The sequence below is a fragment of the Schistocerca piceifrons genome, chromosome 3 (assembly GCF_021461385.2).
Source record: "Schistocerca piceifrons isolate TAMUIC-IGC-003096 chromosome 3, iqSchPice1.1, whole genome shotgun sequence".
Classification (NCBI taxonomy): domain Eukaryota; kingdom Metazoa; phylum Arthropoda; class Insecta; order Orthoptera; family Acrididae; genus Schistocerca; species Schistocerca piceifrons.
Genome location: NC_060140.1, coordinates 359,037,205 through 359,062,718, shown reverse-complemented (window position 1 = coordinate 359,062,718; position 25,514 = coordinate 359,037,205). Strand labels below are relative to the sequence as shown.

The following is a 25,514-nucleotide window of genomic DNA, read 5'->3' as shown; positions in this document are numbered from 1 at the left end:
TGGTAAGTTTCATGTAAAGAAATAACTTTGAGCAAACTTGATATAAGATGGGTGTTGCAGTTTAATACGGTACTTACCAAACATATAACTAAAAATCAATATTCAGACAATTTTATTCAGATGATTTAACAAACAATAAAATGATTTTGTGCGTACACTTGTTACTGTAGATGAGGGTTGGGCCCGCCATTTCATACAAAAAATAAAGTAGTAGTCAAAGCATTGGGTGGATGCCAGTGGGTCTGCATAAAAAAAATCAAAGTCAATTTCATCCATCAGAAATGTTACGATCAGTATTTTGTAGGGTGTAATCAGGATTCTCATCATTAACTACAGCTATCATACAAAGCATAAAAAATAACTCCAAACATAACACATACAAAGCATAAAAAATAACTCCAAACATAACACATCTTGTGCACCAATAGGTTAGAAAAAGTTTAAGAGGAGACCTAGATGCCAAAATTTAAAAGAATACATATTTTCACTACAGTAATTAATTCATGAGAGTATATGGGGTGGATCACAGGCCACAAATGGCCAAATACCTGTTGTCATAGGTAGGAAAAGTAGGTATTTTTTAGGATAAATCCAGACAACAGGTTCCCCTGCCTAAAGATTATCTCCAGCAGTTTAAAAAATACTGAAACAATCACTCATAAGACAGGTTTTAACACTTCAAATAGCACACAAACCAGATGTCACAAAGAAAAATGAACCATTGGAAAGAGTAACGTGGGGCATTTCACAGACTTCACAATCCTCCATCAAAACATGCAGTCAATAAAAGATAAAATACAACTATTAGAAGTTGAGCTCCAATCTTTGAACTGCACAGAAGTTTGTACTACTGAGCACTGGTGTAGAGACATAGGAATCCAACATGTAGTCTAGTATTATCATTGTACGAAAGAGCAAACTCTTACTGCAGAACTACTTCAAGGGGTGGAGGATCACGCAATTATATCAGAAAAGGAACACAGTTCAAATCAAGACATGACCTCAGTACAGTAAGCGAAGACAAACACTTTGAAATATCAACTACTGAATTAACAGGGCTTGATATCACCAAGAAATTAATAATTTTGTGTGTGTATGGATCTCCAAGTGGTAGTGTGGACACTTTTTTTCAATAAATGAACAGAAGTTCCAGATAAAGTCTCAAGTACAAAGGTCAACGTAATTCTGTGTGGGGACATTAACATCAACATATCATAAATGAATCCAGCAGCACCTTCATAAACATCCTCCAAAGTTTTGGCATGTCCCTCTTAGTCAATAGTGTAACAAGGGTTACTACAACAACTGCATCAGTAATTGACCATGTAGCCACAAATATGGACAGGGAAAAATGTGATGTAGCTGTAAAAGATCTCAGACTATCAGACCACCTCTTTCAAATAACAACAGTAAAATCGGGCATCGAATCATTCTCTAAACTACAAGCCTACAAACGACATCTATAAGAAATCAAAATAAAAGATTTTTCAAAAGAACTAAAAAAAAAAAAAAAAAAAAAAAAAAAAAAAAAAAAAAAAAAAAAAAAAAAAAAAAAATAAAGAGCTGCGATAAAGTATATAAGGAAACCAATGTGAATATGAAATTCTCTAAATTCTCCACATTGTTTAAACTGAACTTTGAAAAGGCATTTCCAAAAGTACACATGTCCGTATTAGCATCTCCCCAAAGCAGATGGATAACAGCAGGTATTAAGAAATCCTCCCAAACACTTAGACACCTCAGTTCCATGAAAAAGATTTGCAATGATCCAGAATTCTGAAATTTCTATCATAGAAACAAAAAGATCTATAGGAAGGTGCTGATTGCTGCAAAAAAGTCATTTAATGACAAAATAATATATAATGCAGAGAATAAAAGCAAAGCAGTCTGGGATGTCATAAAAAAGAAACGGGGAGAGGCAAACAAATGCAGAATAACATACTGCTAAGGGAGGGGGATAAGGTAATAAATGATCCACAACACTTAGCAAACTATGTAATGAGCAATTTCAAGTATTGCAGAGACGTTACAGAAAAAATTCCCCAAAACCAATATAACACCTGTAAATAATGTTGCACTAAATGCAATGATGTTACTTCCAATCACAGAGAATGAAGTCAATAAAACTGTTCAAAAACTAAAAAATAAAAAGTCAGTAGACTTAGGTGAAGTACCAATGTGCGTACTGAAACAATGCATAGGGATTATACAAGGCCCCTTAACAAATATAATATATGAATCCTTCACATCAGGGACATTTCCAGAGCAGTTACAACAGGCAAGAGTTGTACCTTTGCTTAAGAATGATAATGCAGAAGACATAGAAAATTACTGGCCCATTTCCCTGCTTTCAGCATTCTCAAAAATAATGAAGCTATTATGAAAGACGGATTAATGAATTACCTGAATAAATACAATCTTTTAAGCGAATCACAGTTTGATTTCCGAAGAGGCAGAAATATTGAGTCAGCCATAGTAGAATTCACAAAAGTTGTACTTGGTGCTCTTGATAAAGATGTGTGTGTGTCAGGCATATTTTTGGATCTTTCTAAGGTGTTTGACACAGTCGACCACAAGATTCTATTACATAAATTAGAAGCATTAGGAATAAGAATGGGTAGCTAATGACAAGTTTTGATCATACCTAACAGATAGGATACAAAGAGTAGAGATAACACATACTTCAAATAGATCTAAACATTTAGTAAAACACTAATCAGAACCAAAATACATTAATATAGGGGTTCTGCAAGGTAGCATATTAGGACCAATACTATTCCTGATATACATCAATGACTTTCCCAGTAATGTTACTCATGCCGAAAAAATTCTCTTCGCTGATGACAGCAACATTATAGTCATTGAGAAAACAAGAGAACTCCTTGCCGAGAAAGCAAATGAAACTCTAAAGGAAGTTTATGATTGGTCAACAAACAATAAAGTGACATTGAACATAAAGAAAACTAATGCCATGAATTGCAGTTTGAAGAGGAAAAATGACAATGTCAAATTAAATGTAGATGGCACCTCTATAGACTGTGTAACAAATGCAAAATTTCTAAGAGTGAATATTGAGTCTCAGTTGAAGTGGTGTGAAAACACAAAGGTACTTGCAAACAGAATGTCACCAGCATGTTATGCTATCATCAGTGTGTAACAGTGTCTTTTAGTTACATATTATTCATATGTACACTCAATTCTTAGTTATGGCATTCTTTTTTGGGGAACAAATGCACAAAATGTGAATATAATTTTCAAACTCCAGAAAAGAGCTATAAGAATAATAACTAAAAATACTAGTCGAGCTCATTGTAAAGATCTGTATAAAACATTGGGGATTTTAACTGCTCCATGTGAATACATTTATCAGTCAGTTGTACACATCAAAAATAACATTGGTAATTACTGCACAAACAGCTCTGTCCATGGCCATGCAACAAAAGACAGACTCAACTTACATTTACCAAGAAAAAATAAACATAAAACTCAAAGTGGCATTTTTATCAAGGAATAAAACTGTACAATAAATTACCAAAAGAGATTAAAGAAATTACAAAAATATGCTTATCTAAAAAGGTAGCTAAAAAGTACCTGTTATGCATTACATTTTATACATTGAAGGATTACTTAGATAAAACGGTAGGGGTTTGACAAAAAAATGTTATACAAATAAATAATAATAATAATGATTATAAAACATCCAACATTGCACATAACACCTTCACTTTATGTTTTTTTTCTTCTTTTTTCCTTTCTGGAAATACTTAACCCCAAGCTACGCATAGCAAAATGCTAACACCTCTTTCTCTTTCGGAGCTCAACATCTCCCTCATTATGGAATGATGCTGACTCAGTTTTTCAGGATAGCAATGTGGTACAGTAAATGGCCCAGAGATCACCGGTGCACACACACACACACACACACACACACACACACACACACACACACACACACACACCGGTGATCTCTGGGCCATTTACTGTACCACAACTTCCCATTTGCTATCCTGTAAAACTGACTCAGCATCCTTCCATAATGAGGGAGATGTTGAGCACCAAAAGAGAGAGAGGTGTTAGCATTTTGCTATGCATAGCTTGGGGGTAAGGATTTGTAGAAAGGAAAAAAGAAGGAAGAAACATAAAGTGAAGGTGTTATGTGCAATGTTGGATGTTTTATAATCATTATTATATATATACACTGAGTGAAGTGTTATGAAACAATGTGTGTATAGTGCGTGCAGTGACTGACAGTGAGATATGAGTGAACAATGTGGCATTACATTATTTAATAAGTTATTTGTAAAAAAAGTATTGTCTACCAGGAGTAAATCTAATGATTGTTTCTAACTAGAAGTCTATAAATTAGCTTATTTTAAATTGGTCTAACCATGTAAATTCTTCGACATGTCCTATATCCTTGTAAAAAGAGATCAACAGATGAATAAAGCTGCTACTACTACTACTACTAATACTACTACTACTAATGTACCTGCCCACAATAGCACTCTGCTGATGGGAATCTGGTGGGTATAAAACAAATTATTGGATATGGAACACTTTGTCATCCAGCTATTCCCACGTCTAAAGAACTTTGTCACTCATAAAGGTTTTTTAAATTTGAGGTTACAATAGTCACAGACGGGTATTTTGCAGACCTTCTGGAATCACACTGTAAGGATGGTGTCAACCCAATGGAAAATGAATTGACACATTCCGTTGACACAATAACTCTCATAATTTTTCACACTGTTCCTTTAATGAGTTTGAAACAGACTGTTATGATTGGTTCAAAACTCAATTTTAATTACTAAGACTCTGCACGTATGTTAATGCTACACATTTCTTCATCCTTAAGGAAACAAACTAATCCAAAAAAAAAAAAAAAAAAAAAAATTAAAAAAAATAAAATAAAAAAAATAAATAAATAAAAAAAATGGTACCGAGTTATGTAAATGTATTCACACAATATATGAGTCACTAAATTGTCTTAACAGTAGTATAAAGAAACAAGTTACAGTGAAGGGTCAAAATCATAAGATAAATATAAAATATGCAACACACAACTAAATGAGAACAGCACAGTTCAGCGAAAAATTAAAATATGTATAGAGTTTATTAAGAAAAGAAACTGTATAAATACAGCTTTCATATAACTTAATCAAACTTACGTAGTGTACAATGTCGACCATTCCATCCCTGAGAGCATACACAGGTTCCATTCTTACACTGTCCATGTTCTGAGCAGCGAGGATCACAAGGCAACAAATCACAACGATCACCTGTCCATCCAGGGTCACATTCACATTTCCCTTTGTCACATCGACCATGTGGCCCGCAATCAAGACTGCAAAGAGCTACAAAAAGTACAAAATGATATTAATAATTGTGATAACTGGAATTTGATATATGTACCATTTACATGGGATAACTGACTAAAGCCTAAAGGGTTCCTTTTCTATCAACTCTTTTCTCTCTCTTACTATCTCCTTTAGCCCATTCCCACATTTTGTATCTTGCACTTCTACTATATCCATATCATTTTCTCAATGGCCTCCCCTCACTCCCCTAAATCCCATTGTGCCACATGCCATGACTCATACCAGTACCGGAAATGCTGCCTGTGTCCATATATCTCTGTTCTTCCTGTAGTGTCTTTCTTTTCTTCTCCATTGCCTTTCCCTCTCCTACTACCTCCTACAATCTAATGTTTGTGTGTCGATATCCTGGTCATAACATCATGCATAAGGTGAGTGTTGTCTCTTCCCATACCACTGCATGCTTCTGCTAGTTTGTTTCTTATCAACATACATTAATTTATGTAAAGATCGTGGTAGGGATTTAAAAAACAGAAAACAAAAGGAGGCTGATTGCATCTTCATCATCTATCTTTTGCCTGGTTGGGAGTTTTGCATAAGCTCTCCATTTATGCGCAGTTATTGACCTCTGCATTATTTATGGCTTATTGCAAAAATGACAGGCCAGCTGTGTTGTCCTAGCAAAACATTGCAATTTGCCACTCTGCAGGGCTAGTAGAATTTAACCAGCCCGGCTAATAAGCCATGTGCATGTTTTTGTTAGTTAGCACTGTTTGTGAGGAAGGATGATTTTCAAGAGCGTAGCAACAATATTAATCTTGATGTAAGAATTAAACATTTCACCAACATATACATTGTTCCATGAAATGTTATCAAAAATCTTAACCTTGTTTATGTGTGTATCAATGGATCAGTGCCTCCAATAATACAGTTAGTGCTTACATTTACCACTTTCGTTTTTTGCAATTTATCCACAGCTTTCCCAATTCTTTTCTGAGTGACTAATTTTGTTCTTTGTTGCAGTTACTACTGCACATTTTAGATTTTCCAAGCTTCAGTTTTTTGTTTGGTGTCTAGTGTCTTTCAGCTGTGATTTCATTATATTTCTACAGTCTTGTCTCCTCACATGTAGCTAAAAGGTTCCTCTTCCACTGGACACTGTTTCCTACCTTCTGTCACTAATCACCGTCTATGCTGATTCTTGTCAGGTACTCATTATATTTAATTTAATGACAACCAGTTTCCAGATTTCACTTTGAATTTTTAACTTCATTTTCAATACAGTATGTATTGCATTACAACTACATTACGGTCACCATATATACACTCCTGGAAATGGAAAAAAGAACACATTGACACCGGTGTGTCAGACCCACCATACTTGCTCCGGACACTGCGAGAGGGCTGTACAAGCAATGATCACACGCACGGCACAGCGGACACACCAGGAACCGCGGTGTTGGCCGTCAAATGGCGCTAGCTGCGCAGCATTTGCGCACTGCCGCCGTCAGTGTCAGCCAGTTTGCCGTGGCATAAGGAGCTCCATCGCAGTCTTTAACACTGGTAGCATGCCGCGACAGCGTGGACGTGAACCGTATGTGCAGTTGACGGACTTTGAGTGAGGGCGTATAGTGGGCATGCGGGAGGCCGGGTGGACGTACCGCCGAATTGCTCAACACGTGGGGCGTGAGGTCTGCACAGTACATCGATGTTGTCGCCAGTTGTCGGCGGAAGGTGCATGTGCCCGTCGACCTGGGACTGGACCGCAGCGATGCACGGATGCACGCCAAGACCGTAGGATCCTACGCAGTGCCGTAGCGGACCGCACCGCCACTTCCCAGCAAATTAGGGACACTGTTGCTCCTGGGGTATCGGCGAGGACCATTCGCAACCGTCTCCATGAAGCTGGGCTACGGTCCCGCACACCATTAGGCCGTCTTCCGCTCACGCCCCAACATCGTGCAGCCCGCCTCCAGTGGTGTCGCGACAGGCGTGAATGGAGGGACGAATGGAGACGTGTCGTCTTCAGCGATGAGAGTCGCTTCTGCCTTGGTGCCAATGATGGTCGTATGCGTGTTTGGCGCCGTGCAGGTGAGTGCCACAATCAGGACTGCATACGACCGAGGCACACAGGGCCAACACTCGGCATCATGGTGTGGGGAGTGATCTCCTACACTGGCCGTACACCACTGGTGATCGTCGAGGGGACACTGAATAGTGCACGGTACATCCAAACCGTCATCGAACCCATCGTTCTACCATTCCTAGACCGGCAAGGGAACTTGCTGTTCCAACAAGACAATGCACATCCGCATGTATCCCATGCCACCCGACGTGCTCTAGAAGGTGTAAGTCAACTACCCGGGCCAGCAAGATCTCCGGATCTGTCCCCCATTGAGCATGTTTGGGACTGGATGAAGCGTCTTCTCACGTGGTCTGCACGTCCAGCACGAACGCTGGTCCAACTGAGGCGCCAGGTGGAAATGGCATGGCAAGCCGTTCCACAGGACTACATCCAGCATCTCTACGATCGTCTCCATGGGAGAATAGCAGCCTGCATTGCTGCAAAAGGTGGATATACACTGTACTAGTGCCGACATTGTGCATGCTCTGTTGCCCGTGTCTATGTGCCTGTGGTTCTGTCAGTGTGATCATGTGATGTATCTGACCCCAGGAATGTGTCAATAAAGTTTCCCCTTCCTGGGACAATGAATTCACGGTGTTCTTATTTCAATTTCCAGGAGTGTATATCAGCTCTCGAATATAAATTGCCCCATGTGGCTACCTGTCAAAAACCTGAATAACCAACTTTTACACCTCGGACCACTGCAAGACATGCAGGAAGAGTGTCAATGAGGTTCCGGAATGTACCATGAGGAATGCATAGCCATGCCGATTCCAATGCAATGGCAGCTGTGCTAAGTTTCTCAACTGAGAATCCACGGTGCAAACAGCCGCACCACCATGCTCTGCTGGTAGAAGATGCCATGCTGAGGAAACACCAATGCATGTAGGAGAGGACATGGTCCCTATGAATAGAAGCATAGTTGTGTTGATCTATTGTGACTTCATAAATAATGATACTCGGGGAATGCCACAAAAACATTCCCCAGACCATAAAATACCCTCCTCTGGCCTGGTCCCTTTCCTTTCACCCATGCCCTGCCCTCATGCCATACACACCACTGGCCATGTGTCTGATGGAGCATAAAATGTGAGTCATCTGAAAAGGACATGTGTCATCATTCAGTGGACATCCATTTGTGATAGTGGCATACAAATTCCACCCAGGCACCCAGTCAACCTTTCTTTTTTTACCAAGACCACAAAAAAGCATTATAACCATTTGACATGTAATAATCTGTAGTTTAATTATTCGTTCTGCTTAATATTGTCCACTGTGTAAAGAATGATAAGAAACAAGTTTCATGCAAATGACGTATGTTCACCTATAATGTTTGGTTACCTAAGAACTAGAGTCCCTTCCAGATGCTAGTCAGTTGTTTCCTGAAGATGGTTTAATAAGCTGAAAACTAGTTTGAAATAAACAAAAATCAGTAGAACAAAAACAGTGCCTGAACAAAAGATCACTAATTTTTTTTAACAATAGTGGCATGAAACTGCCTTAGCTCTCTTGCAAACACTGTACAAGAACTAAAGTTTGTTGGGATTTATGTTATACATGGTAACACAGTAAAAAGGCTCAGATAGGATGATGGCATATTTAAATATCAGAAGATTTTTAAAGTTTGATATTTGGTAAAGAGCAGTCCTTTGTGGTGTACCACTTGATGATGGCCTTAAGGCATTAACTGAAAAAGTGAAAATATGTCATTTTGAGAGTCAATGGTGATTATGAAGTGTTTTAGAAACATAGCTGCACTGTTCTCCAAAGTCATGAATTACATGCAACATACTTTCTTATGCGTGAGATCAGTCAGTTACATAAAATAAGGAAAAGGCAACTATTTACCAACAGAGGATTGGTGCATGGTGCGTGCACACACACACACACACACACACACACACACACACACACACACAAAATGTATACTCAGCTTGCATGAGCTCGAAAGTTAGTGTTAACTGTTTTCTGTAATGCGTCTCTGCGCACTACATACCAGTGCTCCATAGGTAAGTATTTTCCTTTCTCTTATTAAAAATGTATTTCTCCATCTGTGATCAACTCATTAAAAACTATTGGAAAATGCACATAACACTGCAAAACTGTTTCTTTCCCTGAATGTGTATTACAAAAGGCAATGTGAGTCCCATTTTGATAGTCTGTTTGGACTTAGCAGCAAGGCACACTTCAGTAAATATTCCTCTGATAATTGAAATCTACCTTCTGAAACTTTGTAATTAGGATAACAGTAATGATTATATTCAGATACTACCATTTCTCACCATACATCTCGGGTACCAGATTCAGAACAGTATAGAAGATGTGCAGAGAGTAGCAAAGTTTCTGCACCATGAGCTATATTTAATGTGTTCTGAGAGTTTATACAGGGTGTCCTACCTAAACTTTTCACCGCCAACATCTCTGGAACCACAACAGATACTGACAAATGGCTTTCACAGGTTTAAATGTATGGCAGGGACTCACGAAAGTAAATACTATCAGACATTCTAAACTGTTTGCAAACATTGGTTTCATCACAAATTTATGTTTTTTTTTTTTTTTTTTTAAAAAAAAAAGTGTACACTCCATATTATTCTATAAGCAGTCAACAACATGAGAAATCAGAAAAGCAGGTGTAGATGTTCTGGCGGCTGCTGCAATAAACCCTCATGCCAGTATTCATGAAATGGAGAGACAGATGAGAATCCCTAGAACAAGCATTGTGTGTATTCCGCACAGGCATAGATATCACCCATATCACATGGTGCAACATCAAGGCCTCCATGGAAATAACATTCATGATTGCCTGGAATACTGTCAGTGGGTTCTGTGGCAAAGCCATGACTTAATGCGTAGGGTACTGTTTACTGACGAAACCACATTTACAAACCATGGGAATGTCAGCTTACACAATGTGCACTACTGGTCACCAGAAAACCCACTCTGGATTCACCGGGTTAAACATTAGTGTCAGTGGAGTGTCAATGTATGATGTGGTGTTGTAGGACACCACATGACTGACACTTTCATTGATGGTACCCTTAACAGGTGACAGTATGAGAGGTCCCTGAGAAGTACCTTACCTGGACTGATGGAAGACCTACCCCTTCATTTGTGTCAAATAATGTGGTATCACATGATGGATGCCCTACACATAACGTCATGGTGGCACCATAGGTGCTAAACCAACAATTCCCACATCAATGCATTGGACGGAGCAGTTCAATTCATGGATTTCCGTTACAGCTGCCGGACATCACACCTATGGACTTTTTTCTTTGGGGGCATGGTAAAGATGTGGTGTATTAGCAGGTCCCAACAACAACGGCCAACACGAAAGTCCATATTAACACTGTAAATGCTACAGTAGCATCACAAACATTGATACGTGTGAGTGGATCTGTGATAGAGCACGCACAGAGGTGTTGCCAAGTAAATGGCGATCTCAACAAACATACGTTGTAGCTTTTCGGCTGTTTGTAATGAGGGTCAGATGTTCCCACCTCTACTTCTTTAAATTTACTCGCCCAACGACGCACCTTCTGCTGTCAAGAATTCAATGACTGCACGTTGCTTAAATCGCATTGACCGATCGTCTGTGCATGGTTCCATACTTTACACTGTAACTACACAACCGTTCAATGTTTCCTGCCAACTGGAGCTGTAGAGAAGAGGCTATGGAACAAGCCAGTACCTTCTGCATACTAACGCTGCCCACTACCGAAGAGTTATGAAGATGGAGGCATTACTGTATTTACTCGAATCTAAGCCGTACTTTTATTCCAGTTTTTGTAATCCAAAAAACCGCCTGCGGCTTAGAATCGAGTGCAAATCAAGCGAAGTTCTGAACAATGTTGGTGGGTGCCGCCACAACTAACTTATGCCGTCGAATATATGTAGCGCTACACAGGCATGCCTTGTAGGCACAAAGATAAATACTGGCACTAAATCCTCTGCGTCAGTAAATAAATTTAAAAAAAAGGTGGAAGACGAGCTTTTTTTCTCCGCCCCGAGTTTCGGCTACTGCATTTTCATACATTATCCAACGAAGTAAATACAAATTCCGTATTGTTCATCTTCGAATGTAGCAGCATTTCAATGTACTACGAAAATCCGACTGGCAAGACTGTGATGTTTGTCAATATGGCCAACTCTACATTCTGAATTTTTTTCTACCTGTGAGAAGAGATGGTTGCTAATAGGAACTTCTATGAATTGTGAATCACACGCAGTATTTTCTTCACCATAAGAATAATAAGAATATAAACATTTTGCCATGTATTGTTATGTGTTTGCTGATCTCTCATTTAAATCCTGTCTGCCTAATAAACTACGAAACTAGAGGGAGACAACAGCAAACGCGGAAGAATATACATATCATGTCATGTTTATATTCGTATTATTCTTATGCCTAATAGTGATACAGTCAGAAATGAAGCACAGCAATTGACTAGATTTTTAAATCTAAGATGACTCTAATTTCTGTGCAGAATGTAATGTACTAAAGAGGTGTCTGCAAAGATTTTCAAACAGAGAAAAATTTTCACTAAACTCTCGTTCAGAACATCTTCTATCATACGCAGTGTATTATTTGATTCTTGTTGATCATTATCAAAGAAAGCAGCAGTGTAAGTGACAACAAATTGCAGTCTCTTGCCATTGTTTCGCTAATGAGACGATTCCTCTCTTTTTTTTTTTTTTTTTTTTTAATTGTAAGCGGCGGTAGTGCGCACGAAAGCAAGCCATGCCGCGAGCTGTGACAGGCCGTAAACATGCACTATCAGAATGCGACAAACAATGCATGACACAGTACAGTAATGCATTTTCAGCTTAGAGTGCCATAAACACCTATAACAAAGAAAACGGCGCTTATCAGATCAAAGAAAAATAATCAATCAATTCAAACCAGACGAAGCAAGTGAAAAAGGAAGGGTACCCGTACAAATAAGGACGGAGCGCCTGACGCATAGCAATGGCTACCTGGTAAAGCTTAACTGCTAAGGTTATGACTCGAACCAAACTACTGTAGCTGTATCGTCATTCATTCGACCTAAATTGTGTCTCACGTTACAATGGATCAACTTTGTTTCGATTTGGAGATGCGGCCTAAAACTTTTCTCTCCCCTTGAATTTAGAGTCTCAAATTTCAGGTTCGGCTTAGATTCGGGAAAATTTTTTTTCCTTGATTTTGAGTCTCATTTTTCAGGTGCGGCTTAGATTCGAGTGCAGCTTAGGTTCGAGTAAATATGGCACTTTTCAGTCAACCCTTGTACCATAGTGTAACTGATGTACAACTACATGTGTGACCCTTTGACAGCCATTAATTTATCTTACTCTGGATGGTGGTTATTAGTATTTTGTTACCGTTATGTCCATTGCAGTCCTGTCTAAAATTTCAATAAAGCATGTACAAGTAAACCATGTCCTTGTTTTCATTGTGGGTGACTGGACATCTGTATGTATCCTAGGCCATGTGCTAACAATGTACATAGCAATAGCTAAGAACAGCATTTGTCGCATCGTAGTATGTCAATCACATGGCAATTAAGAGCAACATGTGGGTCACGCTTGCATTGCAAGAAGTGCAATAGCAGCGTGTTTCATTCATTTCATGTTTCAACTTTGCGTTCCAAACTTCGGGATGTAACTGATTTATTGTGATGCAACCAATGCCATTATTATAGTGATTTCTCATGTTAGTGATTGTGTGTGGAATAATATGGGGAGTACATTAAGAAAGAAAAAAAAACAGAAGTTTGTACTGAAACAAATATTTGCACACAGTTTAGAATGTCTCACACTATTTACTTTTGTGAGCCCCTGCTGTACATTCATACCCTTGAAAGCCGCTTGTCAATGTTTATTGTGGTTCCAAAAATATCAGCAGTGAAAAGTTTAGGTGGGATACCCAGTATAAAAAGTTCCAAGATTTATTCTGCAGAAAGAAATCTAAAGACACATCACAGGTATTATGCATGGCTCATATAAGGTTAATGCAAGCTGGGATTATAGCAAATATGAATCATCCTCTTTTTTAGATCCTGCAATAAAAATAACAAGAATAGCACCAACTGTGTATTGCTACAGTTAACAAAAGTTTTCTTCACAAATTGTTAGCAATTCAAGAGTAAAATTACCAAAATAAACACAAAATACTTCACCTTGTGAGCAGTCAGCACCAGTCCAATAATTATCACAGACACATACAGCAGTCTCAAGGTCGTAAGAACCATGATCAGAGCATCCTGGCAAGCACTGGTATACTTGCTGATCTACTGAAGAGCAGTTTATGCCTTGCCAGCCAGCTTTACAGTAACATTTTCCACCAACACATGAACCATGACCCGAGCATGTGGGATCTGGGCAATCCACTGAAAAAATGAAGGTAATAATTGTAAACTGGGATTTTAATATTATTATGAGACTAAGTGTCACAGATTCTCCAAACATTATTCTGAACTTAAAAATACTGCATTGTGCTGAAGTGAGGGGACTGAACTCTAGTGCACCAATACAGAAATGTTATCTTACATGGCATTCCAGTACAAGATCACTCAATGTGTCTTCAAGACATTAGGTGGCACGGTTCTTGACTGCAGTGGGTTAAAATTTGCCCTCTGTGCACTTGGCACACTGTACCTGTGACTTAGGGACCAGGACGGCACAGTGGAACTTCTGATGGCCACGTATGATCAGATAACTGGGAGATTAGGCACTAGTGATAGTCAGGACAAGGCGGTCTGGAAGCTGAATGTCACCCACAGTGTCATTTCACAGTCATGGAAATCAGTGCAGAAGGCTGTAAACATTCAATGACAGAATATTCTATGATTACCATATGCTACAACTTAGCATCAGGACCACTATTTTAAGTATAAAATAGTGTCCAATTAGCCTGTCCTGGCTAGAAGCTTCATAGCAAACTCAAGGTAACATATCTCCCATGAAACTTATCACCAAACTTGAGAGGTCACTCTGTAACCTTGACAAGCCATCAAATTTTTCCCCCTTTAATAAAGATATTGCTCAGCTTGGGGAACGGGGTATCTTGTCCACAGTGGTTGGATATAGAATCAGTGGAATAGTGTCCTGTTAACAAATGATTTACCGTGTAGCCTGAATAGTTATTCTCATCAACTGTTAATGTAGTGTGACCTAAGAAACATTACAATGCTGTCTATATCACAGTAAGAAACTGTTATACCCCTTCAACATCTTCTTTGAGGTATCATCATGTTAAGAGTATAACATTGCTTGTGTTGCCTATGGGTGTCAGGATGTAATGGTTCAGGGCGGTCTCTAGGTATAGGCCTAATATCTTGCAACAGCATGTGGAACTTTTTTGTGATGTATATAAACCAGGTTTTCATCATATGAATGATGATGTTCAACCATAAAGGGCTGACTTGGAGGAAATGTATTTGCAACATGAGAACATCATGTGTCTACATTGGCTACCCAACTTCCTGGACATAAATTTGATCAAACATGCATTTGATCCTTTAGGCTGAAGGACTGCAAACCTGCCATCACTGTCAAGAACCATTTCTCTCTTTAAGAGGGAGCCCATTCAGTCCAACAATGACAAGTATTATCATAAAGCCATGTTGGGTAGCTTGAACCACTGTACCCCCACATGAAAACATCACACCCCATGCTGAAAAGATGCATATCTCTGGCGAGAAATGCAACATATGGTAAAAGCCACCCATGAGAGGTTTTCCAGTGCATGCTTTATCCATCACACAGTGTCACTTGTCACATTAATTGTAGGGCACATTTTCATGTAAACATTACAGAGCCTCATGTTGTTAAAGATATTTCTAAGACCTGTAACTCACAGAGATGAGCACATATTTAATGCTAATGTATAATGAAACCATGGTCAACACTGAAGTGTCCTACAACATAATGAATGAAATCTGGACATATCAACAACACTCTCCACAAAAGAATGTTCTTTTTCTTCCCAGGGCAGTAGCCTGTTCTACAGTAATGAGATGTCCAAGTAAAACACTGATCTACTTATAATGAAATTAGTACAGTGCTTAGTTCAAGGAAAGTTTTCATAACATCAATGTCTGAGAAATAAATAGTATTTAATTATTATCATCTAAACAATGTTATATAATGAAATGAAACCTCGTTTATTTTTCCTCCTTTCTGATTAGGCTCTACTAATAAAAGAAATAATGTAATCATACCTTGTTCACAAAAAGGGCCTTTCCAGCCAGCTCTACAAACACACACACCACCAAGGCATTGTCCATGTCCTGAACAGTCAGGAACCTGACAGTCATGTTCTGGAGTGTCGCACTCAGCACCCTTCCAGCCTTCTTCACAGTGACACAGGCCACCACCATATTTGCCATGATTTGAGCACAATACAGGACATACACCTATAAAGAACACACTTCTGTAAGTATATTTCTGAAATTTAAAGAAACTAGGAGGAAGTATGGAAAATAGGAAAAAGCATAATTTCCTAATTTGACATTAATTTAAGACTTTTTGTCAGATTGAAATTTACTGACATCTGCTACTAGTCCTAACAGGAAGAGCACTAATCATCATCTGACTATCTTCGAGGCTAACGCATCGTCATTATTGTTAATAATATTGTAGCACCAAAACTGATGGGATTTCACCCATGATCTATTCCTATAGCTCAAAGGTATTATGTAGTCATCAAGTTAAGTACTATAATCCAGGCACAAGGCATCATAGCATTATTAGCCACACTAATAGCCGCCACAATCAGACTATGAAGTTACAAAGATGCTCTCTGTTCTGTCTCATAGAGATCTGTATCAGAAGCTGACAGTGAATATTGTCTATTTACTAACCTTTGCCACTCTATTCATTCTGTTCAGTTTACATACCTATTGTGTTTATGATTTGTATTTCACTTCGAAACTTCCAATTCCCACCTTTATGCATATTTATTTAGTTCCTGGGTTGGAAAATAGGTATGAAACAATTTTAAAAAATATATATGCATCCCAGAAGCATGGGGGGAAAGCGCAGAAAATTCCACATCTACAAACAACCTGTCCAAGAGAACAAGACACCACATAGACACATATGCAGGCATTAACAAAGAGATATCAGCTAACGCTCCAGTGACTTGTGGCATTTACATTCCACAGCATAAAAATATCAGTAAACAACAATTGATAGACCATAGATGGAAAATGGTAGTTTACTAGGCATCGGTTTATTTTCTTAAGTTGAAATGAAGAGGTGTGTTATTTGTCGTGTAATTTGATGAGATTCAAAGTCAAATCAGACATTGTACCGTGAATAATACATGGCGTGGTTGTTTGTTTTGCATAAAACAAGACTAAAGTGGACTCCTGCGCATTATCTTAGCAGAAATGTATATCATGCCTTTGATGTCGGAGAGGTTGGAGGAGATCTCGATAACATTCACCAACACTTCGGTGAATTTCTCTATTTTCTAGGGATAATAGTATGTCGGTACTAACCAGCCATCACCCACAGATTTTCGTGAAAATCTCATTTGATGAAAATTTTTTAACGAAATTCCATTAGATGGCCATTCGTTGTATACTATAGTGTGCGTGATGTTGAAGGCAACCTAGTTTTGACATGTTGCGCTTATTTATCTTCACTAACCGTCGGTGGCCGTCTCCTAACTTTGAACGTGTCTGAACGGTGGTAACTGCTCTCCCCAGACTGCGCCATACTTGTACTTCAACGGTACGTAATTTGCTTTGTATAGTCAATGAAGCTGAACATTAAATCAGACACTATAAACGGATGCAGGCTACACACGTAACTGCTTGCCTGACAAACACGTATACGAAATAATGCTGAAGCGTGTGTTTTGTAGTTTTGAGAAAGCACCAGGGCTGCACGAGCAGCTTGATGCTTAATCGGATTTCTATTATGCAAGTGTCGAACCTTGTGCATTCTTGAGCGTGTTTACCAAGGATAGGAAGGCTTGTGCAAGCATTCACATTTGATTTGATTTACTTTTTATTTGTCCCTGCTAAATTATGTTCTGTAGAAAGGTTGTAGGACAAGTGAACGAATACAACATTACACGGAGAAAGACAGAATAACAGCAATACTGTGAAACAGTTTCCCTAGCGTATATACCGCGAACAGTTAATATGGGAATAGTATTTTCATTTATTTAACCCCTCTTTACCCAACATATAACGTTTCCTCTTCCCTTTCTTTTTTTTTTATGGACTGCCAAGTCAGCGCATCGTCACGTGAGCGCGACGTTTTCTGGTACACAAACCCGTACTAAGTACAAGCATGCTCGAGCCATGTGGACACGCGAGACATACGTGCATGCTTGAGCAAACACGCTCGCCCACACGTGCTTGTCAAGCATACAGTTTTGTACCTTTAGGATACGAGGGATCTGTAGCACTGCTGACAATATGTAGCCTACTGGTACTAATAAGTACAACATGTTGCGCAGGGGATGTTGGGAGCTGCCTAGCACTTCATCTGTGGTTGCTGCACTATATTGGTGTTCTGTGGTCGCTGCCTAGCACTTCGTTTGCTACTGATGGGAAGTGAAATGGGGGGTAACAATCCCCACATCCGCCTCTCAGTGTCACGACAAACAGCAGACTGGAGTCAACACTGCGTTTACAATATTTGCTACAATTCTACGGCGTGCTGCATCGTTTCCTAGCTACTGCTGGTAACGGTCAGAAACAATTCGTACGCTCCGAAGTTAGCCGACTTCCACTGATTCCTCCGCTCCCAGGAAAGTGTCAGGTCAAATTACGCATATAAAATTTTTAGGTAATATCTAAGAAAATTTTATTTCACTGATGTAAGTATTAACAGATACTGCGCCCCCTAATTTTAGGATCTTAATCTCAGCAACATTATGAGCACTACTTAAATCGCTAAAACTACCTATCGTAGTTGATATTTGTTAGTTCCATAGCCAGCAAGGAAAAAACGCTATTTACGAATAATAAATCTCTCCATTATAAAACTGAAATAAAGTATTTTGGCCACTACATCCCTAGGCTGTGTATACATCGAAAGTGACCACGGTGCTCAAGTCTTGTTTTACTATTAAGAGAAGGGTACCACTTTTCAAGATTTCTACTATGGTTTGAAATGATGGCAAGACGCTGACTTGTACAGGCTGTCTCGAATATGATTATGTATTATTACTACTCACGTTAAAAGTGTAGCATTCTTTCCACTTTCCCCGAACCATTGCCATTTGCGACTTCTATGGGCTCAAGCGAGAGATCATGGGAGGGCAGAGTTGAGGTCTTTTATGTTTTGTGGTGAAAGTTTGTTATGCCTCAGTATCAGTGATGGCCGTGTGTTGGTTAGAAGGAAGCCAGTTGAGAGCCGGTAATCAATATGCCTGCGTGCTAGACGCACTGGGTCTACACCTGCAGTTATGATCTAGGATGTGACTTCGTATGACAGCAGGAGCGCTCTTGTGGTATCTCTCGCACCCTGAATGCACATTTGTACGTCAGTCTGGTGACTCGACATGTTGTGCTGCTATTTATAAACAGTATCCCAGGGGATGATTTCCAACAGGATAACGCTCACCCACATACCACAGTTGTAACCCAATGTTCGCTACAGAGTGTCGACACGTTGCCTGGGCCTGGTCAATCACCAGGCAATAACCATCCGTGTATTAACCGACCAAGTGCAACAGGCATGGAACACTGTCCCACTAACTGACATCTGGCACCAGTACAAGACAATGCATGCACGTTTGCATGCTTGCATTCACTGGTCGGTACACCGGTTATTGATGTACCAGCACTTCACATTTGCAATAACTTATATCGTGCTTACATTAACGTCTGAGCTCGCAATGTTACATATGCTAGCTAGAAAAAAACATTTTCGATATTTCATTTCTCATCGTTAATTATTTTTTGGTGTAGGATTTTGTTTCGTCAGTGTAGTGTAGCATACACTGAGAGCGTGAGACTCACTTTTGGAGCAGTCGACGCCCTCGTAGCCGTCTATGCAGTCGCATTTGCCCAGGTAGCAGGATCCGTGGCCGGAGCAGTCGTTGGGGCACGCAGTGGACACGCCCTCGTCCTCGGCGACGACGAGGGTGACGCGGTGCGGGCGCAGGTCGTCGTTGTAGACGGAGAGGAACCAGCGGCCCGTGTCCAGATACTGCAGCAGCGTCACGTTGACCATCATGAGCAGGCTGCCTCCCACCGTGCCCACGCCCAGGCCCGTGGAGCGCCGGTTGCGGCTCTGCATCCGCGAATCCTGCTTCTTCTGCTGCTGCTGCTGCTGTTGCTGCTGAGGCTTCTGCTGATGCTGCTGTTCGGTCCGTTTCGTCTGGTTCTTCACGATCTGTTCACAGTTCAAGACCTCAACATTACATATGACGCCTTGAAGCCCATTAAGATCAAAATACGAACATGAGCAAATACACTACTGGCCATGAAAATTGTTACACCACGAAGATGACGTGCTACAGACGCGAAATTTAACCGACAGGAAGAAGATGCTGCGATATGCAAATGATTAGCTTTTCAGAGCATTCACACAAAGTTGGCGCCGGTGGCGACACCTACAACGTGCTGGCATGAGGAAAGTTTCCAACCGATTTCCCATACACCAACAGTAGTTGACTGGCGTTGCCTGCTGAAACGTTGTTGTGATGCCTCGTGTAAGGAGGAGAAATGCGTACCATCACGTTTCCGACTTTGATAAAGGTCGGATTGTAGCCTATCACGATTGCGGTTTATGGTATCGCGACATTGCTGTTCGCGTTGGTCGAGATCCAATGACTGTTAGCAGAATATGGAATCGGTGGGTTCAGGAGGGTAATACGGAACGCCGTGCTGGATCCCAACGGCCTCGTATCACTAGCAGTCGAGATGACAGGCATCTTATCCGTATGGCTGTAACGGATCGCGCAGCCACGTCTCGATCCCTGAGTCAACAGATGGGGACGTTTGCAAGACAACAACCATCTGCGCGAACAGTTCGACGACGCTTGCAGCAGTATGGACTATCGGCTCGGACACAATGACTGCGGTTACCCTCGACGCTGCATCACATACAGGAGCGCCAGCGATGGTGTAATCAACGACGAACCTGGGTGCACGAATGGCAAAACGTAATTTTTTCGTATGAATTCAGGTTCTCTTTACAGCATCATGATGGTCGCATCCGTGTTTGGCGACATCGAGGTGAACGCACATTGGAAGCCTGTATTCGCCATCGCCATACTGGCGTATCACCCGGCGTGATGGTATGTGGTGCCATTGCTTACACGTCTCGGACACCTCTTCTTCGCATTGACGGCACTTTGAACAGTGGACGTTATATTTCAGATGTTTTACGACCCGTGGCTCTACCCTTCATTCAATCCCTGCGAAACCCTGCATTTCAGCAGGATAATGCACGGCCGCATGTTGCAGGTACTGTACGGGCCTTTCTGGATACATAAAATGTTCGACTGCGGCCCTGACCAGCACATTCTCCAGATCTCTCACCAATTGAAAACGTCTGGTCAATGGTGGTCGAGCAACTGGCTTGTCACAATACGCCAGTCACTACTCTTGATGAACTGTGGTATCGTGTTGAAGCTGCAAGGGCAGTTGTACCTGTACACGCCATCCAAGCTCTGTTAGACTCAATTCCCAGGCGTATCAAGGCCGTTATTACGGCCAGAAATGGTTGTTGTGGGTACTGATTTCTCAGGATCTATGCACCCAAACTGCGTGAAAATGTAATCACATGTCAGTTCTAGCATAATATGTTTGTCCAATGATTACCCGTTTATCATCTGCATTTCTTCTTGGTGTAGCAATTTTAATGGCCAGTAGTGTAAATTATGATTAGATTGCAATTCATGTGATTCCACTGTGCGCTGCGATCGTTGAGCATAGGCAAGGGAGAAAAGGGTAGCAACGATCGCGGAATCCGTCGTTTTATCACAGCATGTCTAGCGCTAAAAATTACAAAACAGGATAGTCAGCAACAATTAGGAGATAGTTAACAACGTATCGTATGTGCAAACATAAGCACCGGACATTTACATACCATATAACAACACGTGACATTAGTCCGAAGTGACACTTCTTAATAATTCCATGAACGTGCCAGCAGCCGCACACTCCATTTTCTAAAGATACCTATCTACAACTACATTTACTTGCATACTCTGCAAATCACTCTCAAGCGAGTGGCAGAGGGTTCATCGAACCATCGTCATAATAATTCTCTATTATTCCACTCTCGAACAGAGCGCGGAAAAAAACGAACACCTATATCTTTCCGTGCGAGCTCTGATTTGTAAATCTCTTTTCCTTAGCTAAATTTACATTTAAGTTATTTCTGTAAGAAATGTAAACAAAATTTACTGGAAGAACATAGCCAATTTTTCCTTTATTTCCAGTTGGTACTTGGGCATATTACAATTTTCCGACGAATTGCTGGACCCGTGGAAAGGACTCAGATAGAGACTAAAGTAGCTACTGAACCATTTATCAGAAAATTCAGACATTAAAGCGATTTCATCATGAGTTTTACACTTCTTCGTGTATCCGATTTTCCACTCTGATTTCTTCCGTTTTCAAGTGTCTTACAATAACATGATATTTTCACTCTGCAATGAAGTGTGCACTGATATGAAACTTCCTGACAGATTAAAACAGTGTGCCGGGCCGAGACTCGAACTCGGGACCTCTGCCTTTCGCGGGCAAGTGTCTACCATCTAAGCTACCCAAGCACAAATCAGGCCCCGTCCTCACAGCTTTACTTTTGCCAGTACCTCGTCTCCTACCTTCCAAATTTCACAGAAGCTCTCCTGCGAACCTTTCAGAACAAGCACTCCTGTAAGAAAGGATATTGCGGAAACATGGCTTTGCCACATCCTCGGGGATCTTTCCAGAATGAGAAGACAAAGGTCCCGAGTTCGAGTTTCCGTCCGGCACACACTTTTAATGTGCCAGAAAATTACATATCAGCGCACACTCCGCTGTAGAGTGAAAATCTGGCTGGCTTAGTCCATGTGATATAGAAGAGCCTAATAAGAGCAATGTGTTTCACCACGAGTTCGCTAAGTAGCCACAAGAGCGAAACGGAAATGGTCATCCACATCCTGTTGCAGCCGATACAAGAGAGGTGCTCTGTTAACATCCTGAAAGCGTACTTTTCAAGAAGAAATCGATAGCATTTTATTTCTTCCCTCAAAAGCCTTGCGAAATGGCCGCAGTGCTTAAGTGATACAAATTCTATGCCAAATACAGGACTTACTAACAACAAGAGCCCCATTCGTGAAGTGAATAGGGAACAGAAATAGTAGTGGTAAGCCAAGTACCCTCCACACACACACACACACACACACACACACACACACACACACAGACACACACGCGCGCGCGCGCGTAAAGTAAAGTGGCTTGTAATTAGACGAGGAGTACCCAAAAAGTTTTTAATACAATAACGAAAAAATTTAGTATCGACCATGAAATGGGTGATCATTTTAGTCCTCTATATATTCGCCCTTTAGTGCGACACATTTTTCAACTGATGGATGACTTTGGGGAGATCTTTGTTGCAGAGGTATGCATTTTGACTGTGCAGAGAACATTCCACCTTATCTGAGGAAAGAGGAAGAAGTATACAGGGTGAACATTAATAAAACCTACAAACTGCATGGACGGATTCAGGACTGGAAATGGAGAAAAAAGGTCCTAGGAACCCATGTCCGGAAATGCATAGTTGCCACTGTAGATGGCGCTTCCGAATGAAAATTCCTCTGACCACGTGCCGTGTGTTCTGTGTGTGCTGCAGGCTGTGTGATTGACGCAGCATAATGGAAGTAGCAGAATGGTCCGGTATTCCTGTCGTGAACGAGCCGAGACGGTGTTTGAATATAGCCAAGCGCATGTAAATGGTCGAAAGGCAGCACGGCTATACAAAAATAAGTACGATCACACACACCTACCACATCACACAATATTTCAAGCCCTTTTTGTACAGTTGTGTGTTCGTGGGATCTTTCAGACTGAGGAACGTGCAGCGAGGCTGTGGACTGTGCGTACACGAGATTTGGAGGAGCAAGTCTTACAGGATATTTAGACGAACCCTAGTACAAGCTCCAGGCAAGTGGGCCGCCAATATGGTGTAAGCCAAAGTGTATCCTGCATAATAAACGCTACTATACATTTTGAACATCTGTTGTAGCGTGGATGAGATGCAGCTCTATACCATGCTCCGAGACGATTTGTTGTCATTGAACGCACACCGTCCATTTCCGGACACATGTTCATAACAGATTTTTTCCTCCTTTTATAGTCAGGAATCCACCACTTCAGTTTGTCTGTTTTATTAATGTTCACCCTGTATGAGTGCCATGTCAGGGGTATACAGATTGTGAGCGAAATTTGATAGGGAAAATAAGCAGTATGTGTGACTGTATCCTCTGCAAAGCAAGCTGCGCTGGGGGAGGGGGAGTGTTATCGTGGATCACAAACAACTCTTTGAACGGCTTCCCTCGACGCTTCGCCTTGATGGCCTTCCGTAACTTCATGGGGAGATTACTGTAGTATGCTCCTGTCATGGTTTGTCCCTTAAGAGCTTAATCTGTTAGCGCCGCATCATATCTGTCCCAAAAACTTTCAACTTCGCCTCGCCCGATGACTGTTATATCCAAGTGCCCAAAACCAGGCCATAAATTAGTTTACGATTTTAAAAAAACGGAAGATAGTACAAAATTATGGTTTAAAAGCATGTAATATTTACTTTGTAATTTTCACCGTTAACATTTTACTCTCAATAAATGTTATGAGAAGTTACCATGAAAAAAATTACAGTGTTTTCCAAAACCTTACATGTAGCGAGTTGGAAAAATAGTTGCCAAAGTCCGACTCCTTGTAAAAACATTAAATATAACACTAAATAAAATTAGGAAACGGATTTAAACCCGAGGAAACATAATCTAGTTTCAAATTAGGCACAGTACAGCATCTTCCAGAGAGATATAGAATTTCTCTCACTTCTGAACCGAAGTGCCCTGCTGTAGAATGTTCTTATAGGCTTTCTTTCTGGTTGTTTGATTTTGTGACTTTTAAGGAAAGGACTAACCCATTCTTTCGCAACAGATTGTCTTTTGAAGGGTGTTCAGTGTTATTACTCCCTGTCAGTTGTAGGGACACTCTTCACAAGTCAAAAAAAGAAGCTATCATAGCAAGGCAATACTAAAAAATTCCTTCTTCAACTTCTCTACCCAAAATTGTAAGTTTGCTGCTCCCTTAGGTGTACTATACTTCATGCTGGACAATCTCGCAAGTACTGTTTTTGGATCTGTAAACTGTTTATTGGCCTTCTGCCAACAGGTGTTTTTCTGAACTGCAACAATAACTTTAGTCAGTTTAGACGAACTCCACTTTCCCTGTTGAATTTTCCCCATTATCCTCTTGGAATCTGCAAGAGAATTCCAGGAGAAGAGGAGTATGTGCAATTTTGTCAAGTAAAGACGAGGCTGAAAACCGTGACTATTATATTAAATATACTGTTGATGGTGTGTAGCTACCAGGCACAAACGGGTTTTAAGTTACTTTACCGATTTCGGTGGTGGGTGGTGGTGGTGGTTAGTGTTTAACGTCCCGTCGACATCGAGGTCATTAGAGACGGAGCGCAAGCTCGGGTTAGGGAAGGATTGGGAAGGAAATCGGCCGTGCCCTTTCAAAGGAACCATCCCGGCATTTGCCTGAAACGATTTAGGGAAATCACGGAAAACCTAAATCAGGATGGCCGGAGACGGGATTGAACCGTCGTCCTCCCGAATGCGAGTCCAGTGTGCTAACCACTGCGCCACTTATACAGTTCATCATCAGACGACTTCCATACTTTTGTCAAAATATATGATGCTTTTGTTTACTGGTGAGTTGTCCTAAAATAAACGCTAATTTATTACAGGTCTGTAAATGTGAATTATTTTGTATTCTAGGGAAATTCAGCAGGAAACCAGTGCACCATATATTCTGACGAAAGCATGAAAGCCGTCTGATGATCAATTGTATAAATTAGAAGCCGGTAACTGTACTTTATGAATAAAGGAGCCT

At 40.6% G+C, this 25,514-nt stretch overlaps 2 protein-coding genes across 2 annotated transcripts in view; both read right to left on the bottom strand.

Annotated features, from left to right (window-relative positions):
• Positions 1–19,619, bottom strand: part of LOC124788744 (teneurin-a) — a 191,951-nt gene extending 172,332 nt beyond the window's left edge. Inside the window, exons 1-4 of the mRNA XM_047256026.1 lie at positions 19,410–19,619; positions 15,645–15,839; positions 13,602–13,811; positions 5,169–5,354 (exon numbers count right to left, since the gene is read on the bottom strand). The gene's annotated coding sequence lies outside the window, so the exon portion shown is untranslated. The remainder of the gene's footprint in view (positions 1–5,168; positions 5,355–13,601; positions 13,812–15,644; positions 15,840–19,409) is intronic.
• LOC124788660 (teneurin-a-like) overlaps positions 13,447–25,514 on the bottom strand; it is a 167,503-nt gene continuing 155,435 nt past the window's right edge. Inside the window, exons 5-7 of the mRNA XM_047255936.1 lie at positions 19,410–19,785; positions 13,602–13,811; positions 13,447–13,481 (exon numbers count right to left, since the gene is read on the bottom strand). Coding sequence (XP_047111892.1) covers positions 13,447–13,481; positions 13,602–13,811; positions 19,410–19,785 — 621 coding nt within the window. The remainder of the gene's footprint in view (positions 13,482–13,601; positions 13,812–19,409; positions 19,786–25,514) is intronic.